Source organism: Vigna unguiculata, chromosome 5 (genome assembly GCF_004118075.2).
Source record: "Vigna unguiculata cultivar IT97K-499-35 chromosome 5, ASM411807v1, whole genome shotgun sequence".
Classification (NCBI taxonomy): domain Eukaryota; kingdom Viridiplantae; phylum Streptophyta; class Magnoliopsida; order Fabales; family Fabaceae; genus Vigna; species Vigna unguiculata.
Window position 1 is genome coordinate 48,169,226 of NC_040283.1, and position 10,206 is coordinate 48,179,431.

A 10,206-nucleotide genomic window follows, 5' to 3' on the forward strand; every position below is an offset into this window, starting at 1 on the left:
TAAAACATTAAATCAATAATTATACCACGAGTAATTAACCTATCTTATGGTTGGTTCGGTGAAAGAGGTGAACGTACACATCTGACAGGGACAATAACCTACACACGCTCTCACCACACATTTAATTCACTTCACTTACTTTATTAACTCTCATATTGCGAATCTTTACTCCATCTCATAATATCGTATCATCTCATAATATCGTATCGCAATCATGAACTGTATCGCCGTATCACGTGATACAATAAGTGCCATCCCTCCATGGCAGAAACCGTAATATTCTCCAAACACTGAGCCCAAACACTTCTGAGACTCGTCCGAGAAACTTTGTCGTTACTTGGGGGATCTGAACCCAGTAAAACTGGCTTTCTTGAATTTATTCCCTCCTTCGCCCAAGCATTTTTGCTCTGTTCTCACCCCCACGATCTCTCAAATGACCTTCTCTGTCCAGTGGAAATTTGATGAACGGTTCATATTCGACATAAAACTCTAGGTGTAGATGTGGGAAACTATTACCCCTCTCCAACTTTTACTACAAGCCGAAACGACAGCTGTCAGCTCCAGATTCTAGCCGATTATTTAGACAAAACTAAGCCGGCTTAGTGGGGCCCACATCCAACTGAACTTGAAATATAAGTCAGTGTCGCTCTCTTATAGCTTATCGAGAATTATGATAACTTGTTACAATAAGCACGATGACTTATCATCTCCCTTCCCTGTCGCGTCCTATATAAAATAACCTATTTCAGCAAGTTCATGTGTCCTATATATATATAGAGAGAGATTGGTAATTAGAGATAGAGAGTGAGTGAGAGTATATTTGGACATTTCTTGCAAGAGAGAGAAAGTGGAGAAGAAGAGAAGAGAGAGAAAGTTCTGGTCTTTTGGGTTTCTCTCTTGGTGTGGTGTGGTGGTGCGTTATATATTCGGAGACCTTGCCTCCCATGTGACTCGGAGTTTTGAAGGTGAGAGCTTCTCGAAACCCTTTCTCTCTCTTTCAAGTTTCGGAATCTGCTGTTTTAAAGTCTGTAGCTTTTATGTGTATTTTAATTTCGACTTTTCCTTCTTTTTCTTTCCTTTTATAAAACACTTTATGATGTTTTCTCTTGCATCTTGGATTCCCTTATGGGATTAAAGCCGCTTTCGTTCTCTAGCTTTGATCTTATGGAATACACTCAATTTCTTGTGCCCTTTTGTTTTTTCCCCTAAAACCTTCTTTCTCCGCTCTGTTTTGGTTGATTTTTTGGACATAGAAGCTCTTCTTTCCTAAATGTTTTCTTGGGGCTAGTCAAATGAAACACTACCGGTCTTGATTTTCTTGTCTGCATTTTTTGTTTGGTTTTCTCGTGACTGGTCGGCGTGCAATTTCTCTAACCGCCCATTTTTTTTAAATAATTTTTTTGTCCGCAGATCTAGTTTATAGTTGCTCACTTTGGTACTTATCTGATCGAAGGCGAGGCAGTTACGATGTCATCTCTCAGTCGGGAGTTGGTGTTCTTAATCCTGCAGTTTCTGGATGAGGAAAAGTTCAAAGAAACTGTTCACAAGTGGGGCTTGTTCCATTTAAATTCTGTGGCGTTATTATTATTATTATTATTTTGGTCATCTCTACTTGTGTTGATTAGTTTTTATCACAATAATTATCTGACCAATTATTATTATTATTTTTAAATATTAGACTGGAGCAGGAGTCTGGATTTTTCTTTAACATGAAATATTTTGAAGATGAAGTGCACAATGGTAATTGGGATGAGGTTGAGAGGTATCTCTCTGGTTTCACCAAAGTAGACGACAATAGGTATTCTATGAAGATATTTTTTGAGATAAGGAAGCAGAAGTACCTGGAGGCACTAGATAAGTAAGTTCTCAACCAGTTTACAGATGCATTCTGTTGAGACTCAATATTAAGTATTGAACTTCAGCTGTTTTAATTTATATTTTGTAGGCATGATCGGTCCAAGGCTGTGGAAATATTAGTGAAGGATTTGAAAGTCTTTGCCACATTTAATGAAGAACTTTTTAAGGAAATCACACAGCTTTTGACATTGGAGAATTTTAGGTATGGATATAATTGGTAGATTGGTTTAAAACATATGTAAAAGACAGAAAGTGATTTCCTTGTTATAGGGAGAACGAGCAATTGTCCAAGTATGGTGATACGAAGTCTGCAAGGGCAATCATGTTGGTTGAGCTCAAAAAGTTGATTGAGGCTAATCCCTTGTTTCGAGATAAATTGCAATTTCCCAACCTTAAAAACTCAAGGTTACGGACTCTCATCAATCAGAGGTAATTAATTTGAAGGTCTAAAATCATTTCAATAAACATACAACTGTACTCTATGCTCTGCATGTAATAACTTATTGGTATATACTGTATATCTGATATTGCTTTTGGTATGTCTGCATAAAAGTTACAATTGAAGGAGGTGTCATCTGCCGTTTTCCATATTTACATCTCTATTTTGTTTAGCGTACACATGTTCATGCTATGCTTATCCAATATTCTGACCGTTGAAACCTATTGCACTTTTTACGTGGAAGCATTGTAATTTTGTTCACAGAATGTTTTTATTATATCCTCTAATACTTGACTGTTTAGTTCCTTCTTTAAAGCTTCTGGCATGTAGATGGGTTACTGCATATGCTTTTGCAATGTAAATACTATTTAAAGTTGACAAGATAATCTTTTATGATGGGATAACTGAGATTTTTTCTTTTCTTTTTATTTTCCTGTTTCAAAATTAAATTTCAGCTTGAATTGGCAGCATCAACTTTGTAAGAATCCCCGGCCAAATCCAGATATAAAAACACTTTTCGTGGATCACTCGTGTGGACAACCTAATGGTGCACGGGCTCCATCCCCTGCTAGCAATCCACTACTGGGATCATTACCGAAGGCTGGAGGATTTCCTCCTCTTGGTGCACATGGGGTGGGCTACTGAACTGATTTGGTTTCATAGGAGTTGTATGATATGTTATTTTGTTTTGGTTCTTTTTATGATGCTGGACTCTGTCACATGTATAGCCTTTTCAACCTACTCCAACACCGGTGCCAACACCCCTGGCTGGTTGGATGTCAAATCCAACAACTGTAGCACATCCTGCAGTCTCTGGTGGAGCTATAGGTCTTGGTGCACCATCAATCCCGGGTATTATATTCTTTTGCTTTCTTTTGTTCTCTAACTCTTGATGACTAGTTGTACTTAGGATGCTATGCTTGGTTTGTAATCTTTGACCTCTGATGTTTCATTGCCTTTTAAGCTGCTTTGAAGCACCCTAGGACCCCTCCAACTAATCCTTCTGTTGATTATCCGTCTGGTGATTCAGATCATGTTTCTAAGAGAACAAGACCAATGGGAATATCAGATGAGGTAATCTGGTTTCATTTATTGAAACATCCTATAGAATCTTGGAACTCAGGAATGCAAGTTATTAACTTTCACATTTCTGCTATGAATCTGTGTTTATTTTGTGCAGGTCAATCTGCCAGTCAATGTTCTGTCAGCTACATTTCCTGGTCATAGTCATGCTCAGGCTTTTAATGCACCTGACGACTTGCCGAAGACTGTCATGCGAACTCTGAATCAAGGCTCATCTCCTATGAGCATGGATTTTCATCCAGTTCAACAGACACTGCTTCTTGGTCTGTTACACTTTTAAGGCCTTTTATTAGTGTTTACGTGATTATAGTTACACGTATTAACTATTCATGCTTGAAATTGACTGAATTTTGTTTTCTTGATGCAATGTGTTAGTTGGCACGAATGTGGGGGACATTGCTTTGTGGGAAGTGGGCTCCAGGGAGCGGTTGCTGATGAGGAATTTTAAAGTGTGGGATCTTAGTGCTTGTTCAATGCCCTTTCAGGTTGCCCTTTCTCGCCTTATTTATTGAATTGTTGAGTTTGCAATGATTGAAAACATAACTAATCATAAACAATCCAGGCTGCTCTTGTCAAAGATCCGGGTGTTTCTGTCAACCGTGTGATTTGGAGTCCTGATGGGGCTTTATTTGGTAAAAGCTTTTCAAGTCTTCAAGTTTTGTGTAAATGTGAATAATGTATACTGTCAGACTAAAGGATTCTCTCATTTATCGATTTTTTCTGTTGAGCAGGAGTTGCTTACTCAAGGCACATTGTTCAGATATACTCTTACCACGGTGGGGATGAAGTTCGACAGCATTTGGAGGTATATGCACATGCAAACACTTGTATAATGAAGAGTTCTTTTTGCTTAATTTAGGTTTTATTGACCCTTTTGTGTAATTGTTTACTTGAACTTTACCAGATTGATGCTCATGTTGGTGGAGTTAATGATTTAGCATTTTCCCACCCTAATAAGCAGCTATGTGTCATTACCTGTGGTGACGATAAGACCATTAAGGTAGGTCTATCAAATCTTGAGCTTAGTTTTCTGATGTGAATATAACATGTGTCTAATTAAGTTATTCAATATAAGGTTTGGGATGCTGCTTCGGGTACAAAACAATATACTTTTGAAGGTCATGAGGCTCCAGTTTATTCTGTCTGTCCACATTATAAAGAAAACATTCAGGTACAGGTTGACTTTGATACCCAATGGGATAATGCTGGTTGAGTTTGTTGCCATATGATTCCTTTAGCTGTATAGGTAGAGTGCCCCATAGAAAATCCTTTGACAATGGTACTAATTTGTTTTCTTGTTGAAACTTTATCTGCTATAGTTCATCTTTTCCACGGCATTAGATGGAAAGATAAAAGCATGGTTGTATGATAATTTGGGATCTCGTGTTGATTATGAAGCTCCTGGTCGTTGGTGTACAACCATGGCCTACAGTGCTGATGGTACAAGGTTTGTATACTAACCATGGCTACTTGCACTCTAAATCTGAATCCTATTTTATTGTTGGATTATACTATCTGTTTTGATCTAATTTTGCTAAAACATTTCCTTGGCTTAAATGTATTTTATAGACTTTTTTCATGTGGGACGAGTAAGGAGGGGGAATCCTCTATCGTTGAGTGGAATGAAAGTGAAGGAGCTGTGAAAAGGACTTATCAAGGATTTCGGAAACGATCTTTGGGTGTTGTACAATTTGATACAACCAAAAATCGATATTTGGCTGCAGGTGATGATTTCTCCATTAAATTCTGGGACATGGACAATATTCAGCTTTTGACAACTGTTGATGCTGATGGTGGTCTCCCTGTAAGTTCATTATTTTATTACAATTTGGATAGCCATTATCTAGAGATAATAGTTGCTAATTGTTAGGGTTATCTTAATTCTAGGCAAGTCCGCGTATCCGTTTTAATAAGGATGGAGCTCTTTTAGCTGTTTCTGCAAATGAGAATGGAATCAAAATCTTAGCCAATGGAGATGGTATTCGTGTGTTACGTACATTAGAGAATTCTTTATACGATACATCTAGAACGTCAGAAGCCATGACAAAGGTAGAATTATATAGATGTTATACTTTCCTTTCTCTTGTTAATTAAACCTAGTCTGACATGATATTTGTGGCAGCCTGCAATAAATCCAATTTCAGCTGCTGCAGCAGCTGCTGCAGCAACCAGTGCTGCACTTGCAGAGAGGGCCTCATCTGTTGTAGCTATTACTGCAATGGTCTGGTTATCTTGTCTTTGTATCAGTAGGATCTTATTTACTTCAATGCCGCTGATTAAGGATCTCACTGCAATTGTTGCAATGCATATTTATTTTCATTACTATTGGTTTTTTTATCATTAACACTGTAAATTTCAACTTATCAGAATGGGGATGCTCGAAACTTGGGTGATGTTAAACCTAGAATTAGTGAAGAATCCAATGATAAATCAAAGATATGGAAGCTCACTGAAATCAGTGAACCATCTCAATGTAGACCCTTGAAGCTACCTGAGAATGTTAGAGTGAACAAGGTATGTATTTACTTGCTGTATTTGTCCTTAAAAGATCTTCATGTGGTAGATCATATCAAATATCCTTATTAATTTTCATAGCATTTTAATTACATTGGAATTTGTCTTTTTCAATGAACATGGTTTTAATGATTCCTGCATTCCCCTCCCTTTCTTGCATCCCCAATCAAAATGAAAGAACAACTGGGCAATTGTGACTATTGAACACCACCTCTGAATAATGAAATTTTATTGAATTCTAGCAGCACACTATTTACAAAATAAACACAGATCCAGAGGCAGCACTTCTTTACACTACAGCACACAAACCAGACTGAAACAGGGCTAACTCCCCCATTTCACAATAAATATTCTATGCCGCATTTACTAAATTCTCTCCTCTCAGTAACAGTCCTATGCTGGTCTTCTGGTCCTTTCTGTAGTCAAACTTTATTTCTGCTATTGGACCTCCTCCAACCCATCAAAGTCATGGGTTCTATCATGTGTCCTTCATTTCATTTAACTTATGAATACTATGTTAAGACCACCTTCAAATTTCCTGCTTGTAAGCTGATACTCCCTCCAAAACTGACGTTGTTTCTGATTTAATCTTCATCTTTGTTCTTTCAGATATCTAGGTTGATATATACTAATTCAGGTAATGCTATTCTAGCATTAGCTTCAAATGCCATTCATCTGCTCTGGAAATGGCAGCGAAGTGATCGTAATTCAACCGGCAAGGTGTGGGAATCTGCAAATTACTCTTCAGACATCACTCTTCTCTAGTCATACAATTCGGCATAGAAATTTTATTCTGATAATATTTATTTTTGCAGGCCACTGCCAATGTGCAGCCACAGTTGTGGCAACCTTCCAGTGGCATTCTGATGACTAATGACATTACTGATAGCAATACTGAGGATGCCGTTCCCTGCTTTGCTCTGTCAAAAAATGATTCTTATGTAATGTCAGCATCAGGAGGGAAGATTTCTCTGTTCAATATGATGACTTTTAAGGTGAGCTATTATCCATAGTCATTATTCAAGACTTTATTTGGTTTACAACTAACCAATTTCAATGTTCTTGGCCAAGTACAGACAATGACAACATTCATGCCCCCACCACCTGCAGCTACATTTCTTGCTTTCCATCCTCAGGATAATAATATTATTGCTATAGGCATGGATGATTCTTCCATTCAAATATATAATGTCCGTGTGGATGAGGTATCATTGCTGCCCATAAACATTTCCCGCTTAGTCTTTTGTCTGAGTAATAAGGTGTTACTGTGTTTTCTTTTTTCTTTGCAGGTTAAAAGTAAACTCAAAGGTCATACTAAAAGAATAACTGGTCTTGCTTTTTCTCATGTACTGAATGTGCTAGTTTCATCTGGGGCAGATGCTCAGGTAATAGTTGTCCCCTGTAGGTCTTTCTCTGAATTCTATGTTTTCTATGATTAAATTGTGTTGGAATCCCATATCGACTACAGATAAGGCAATTTCATAATATATAATTGGATAGGGTGCAAACCTCACCTTATAAAGCTGGTTTTGTGTTGAATTAAAAGTCTTATGTCTGTTGTGCAGCTTTGTGTGTGGAATACTGATGGATGGGAAAAGCAGAAATCTAGATTCTTGCAACTTCCTGCTGGGAGGACTCCACCAGCTCAGGCAGATACCCGTGTACAGTTTCATCAGGATCAGATCCGCTTCTTGGTTGTACATGAAACTCAGCTTGCCATTTATGAAGCAACAAAACTAGAATGTTTAAAGCAGGTTAGTTCATTAAATTCAGTTTTCAGTTAACTATAAATAATCAATTTTATTCTAGTCTAATGTCTGAAACGTGAACTGTAGTGGTTCCCACGAGAATCAGCAGCCCCAGTATCACATGCAACTTTCTCATGTGATAGCCAGCTCATATATGCCAGCTTCTTAGATGCAACAGTCTGTGTATTTAGTGCTTCAAACCTTAGATTACGTTGTCGAATCAATCCTTCTGCTTATCTTTCAGCCAGTGTCAGGTAATGCTTTGTTTGATAGACTTCTATAATACTTAGTATGATACTTGTCACAACTTATTAATGGCTTTCATTTTCCTCAATCTTAACTTTTGTGGTAAATTTTGTTTTGAAACTGTGAATTTGGGATATTTTTCGTTTTCTTTTGAAGCAACTGGGTTTGAAGTCATGGAAAATTCCAAGCAGTTCAATTTTTATTCTTGTTTCGTCTAGTTAATCTGTTTTTAAAGTCAAAACCTCATTGAAGTTGTGAACATTTTACATTTTCTTGCTATCAACATCCTTTGGAAATACAAGTTCTTCAAACTTCCAGACCAAACGAACTTTCATTTGAACTATACACTGGAATTACAGACCCATATGCAAATATCATTTCATGCTTATTATATAAATGATCTCAAAGGAAAATACATGAATGTTTTACCTTCTTTATTGTTTACTCTATAAAGATGGGAAAAGGAAGTCACTCTAAAGTGAATCTGATCTAATTAACATTACATATGATTCATTGATTCTTTATGAAGATTATTCTGTATTTGAAATTTGCTTGTTTTATATTATCTGACAATCGTTTCTGCAGTACTAGTTGAATACTAAGTGCATTGTTGGTTTCTATGCTGTGCAGTTCTAATGTACAACCACTTGTTATTGCTGCACATCCTCAAGAACCAAATCAGTTTGCTGTAGGATTATCAGATGGTGGAGTTCATGTGTTTGAGCCTCTTGAGTCTGAAGGCAAATGGGGTGTGCCTCCACCCAATGAGAACGGATCAACGAGCAATATAGCAGCTACTTCAGTTGGAGCTTCTTCGGATGAAGCTCAGAGATGATCCATGTCAGCCAAAGACAAGTTTCTTTTACATACTTGGCTTGCTGGCCATTTCAAGAACTAGGTATGTACTTATGTTAATGCAGGACACTCTCTGAATTAGGTCTATCCATTGTTGAACACATGCCAGAACAATGGACCAACCTTGAACCAAAACCTAAACCTTGTAATTGCCAAAATATGTGAAAATTTTCTTTAAGTCTAATGATGCTGCAGAGCAGAAGTTCTTGAGTTTAAACTTTTTCTGGTTATTTATTTAGATTGGTTTATTATCCTAACTTCTCTGTTGTAATCCCATGCACTCTTCATGTAACTTACTAGGATATCTTGTCTTCGGCTGCTCAAATTTTACTCATATAAATATATAAATTTTTTAAACGGTTTAGTTTGTGGTTCATGACATAGTGATGAATCTTTTTTTTCTCCACTTGACTCGGGATCATCGTAAAGTTTCCCCTCTCTGTGGTGGCTTTGGAAGTTGAGCAAATGGCAAACAATCAAAATAGAATTTCTTTTATTAATGAGTATTATTTGGATTTTTCTTTAAAGGTTTAGGGTTTAGGTAATTATTTTAGTCGTGAAATAATTATTATTCAAAGTTCAATCTATTACAATTACAGATGTAAAATAAGAAAATCAATTTCATCTCAATTTTCAAAATCTTTAAAGAATGAAAATTCTATATCCTAAATCTAACTTTAACATCATACAAAACTTCCACGTTTAATAATACTTTCAAATTCAATATTCAAATCGATAGATTACAAATAAGAACATCAACAGGGGACAATAATGAAAGTTGGATGATAATTAATAAAACCGAAATGGCAAATTGGGTACTTTAAAAAATTTGGGGGTGCATAAAGAAAATGTGGTGTTGTGAGAAGAAAATTTTCTGAGTTATGATTTTTAGTCTTTTAATGCAGAATCCAAGTGTGGAGCATTTCTTTCTGCACCCCCTTATTTCTTACTGAAGTCCCTAAGTCATAAAATCCTGCATATGTCCTTCTTAAATGTAATTGTAATAAAAAAAAATTAAATTCTTCTTTTGCTTTTGGTTTGCTTCCGGCGTTGTCATCTTCTCCACTACATCTCGTCCCAACAGTTGATCTTGTTGGTCTTAGTTTGTTTTCGTGTTCCCTTCTTTCCATGCAGCAGCTCCTAATCAACCAATCTCCCTTTCATCTTAACAACAAAGAGGTATGCATGTTTTAATAGGTTTAGTAGCTTCTCTGGTAGGGTTATGTAGGGTTCTGTTAGGGGTGCCATGCAGTGGTGCTACCTGAGGTTTTTAAATTTTTCCGGATTAGGCATCCTAGTATTAATTACCGGATGAACGTGAATCGGATTATAAAAGTTAGAAGTGTGAAGTTGGTAGAATAATGAATTAGACAATGTAGTATGCATAATCGGATTCAGAAGATCATAACAAATTACCTAATTCGATATATAAAAATGTGTATCAAATTACATAAATTGGTATAT

The 10,206-nt window shown here is 36.7% G+C and overlaps 1 protein-coding gene across 2 annotated transcripts; it reads left to right on the forward strand.

Annotated features, from left to right (window-relative positions):
- The first annotated feature begins 706 nt into the window (after positions 1-706).
- Positions 707-9,106, forward strand: LOC114184855 (topless-related protein 1). Of its 2 annotated transcripts, none has more exons than XM_028072202.1 (26): positions 707-965; positions 1,411-1,547; positions 1,679-1,858; positions 1,946-2,059; positions 2,128-2,286; positions 2,752-2,929; positions 3,025-3,148; positions 3,261-3,370; positions 3,477-3,642; positions 3,755-3,864; positions 3,942-4,011; positions 4,111-4,184; positions 4,284-4,379; positions 4,455-4,550; positions 4,699-4,826; positions 4,949-5,183; positions 5,267-5,428; positions 5,502-5,600; positions 5,747-5,893; positions 6,503-6,613; positions 6,709-6,888; positions 6,970-7,098; positions 7,183-7,278; positions 7,459-7,647; positions 7,729-7,895; positions 8,518-9,106. In XM_028072202.1, the coding sequence occupies exons 2-26, from the start codon at positions 1,468-1,470 to the stop codon at positions 8,720-8,722; spliced, it is 3,405 nt and encodes a 1,134-aa protein (XP_027928003.1). In that variant the 5' UTR covers positions 707-965; positions 1,411-1,467; the 3' UTR covers positions 8,723-9,106. The 2 variants fall into 2 exon arrangements, with proteins under 2 accessions (XP_027928003.1, XP_027928004.1); XM_028072203.1 differs by having other exon boundaries at positions 3,327-3,370.
- The last annotated feature ends 1,100 nt before the right edge of the window (positions 9,107-10,206 follow it).

Bases quoted from the DNA above. Each gene is read 5' to 3' on its own strand.
- LOC114184855 (XM_028072202.1), top strand. From the start codon at position 1,468: ATGTCATCTCTCAGTCGGGAGTTGGTGTTCTTAATCCTGCAGTTTCTG. The intron at 2,287-2,751 runs GTAATTAATTTG...ATTAAATTTCAG, and splicing joins CGGACTCTCATCAATCAGAG to CTTGAATTGGCAGCATCAAC. The intron at 7,648-7,728 runs GTTAGTTCATTA...CGTGAACTGTAG, and splicing joins AACTAGAATGTTTAAAGCAG to TGGTTCCCACGAGAATCAGC.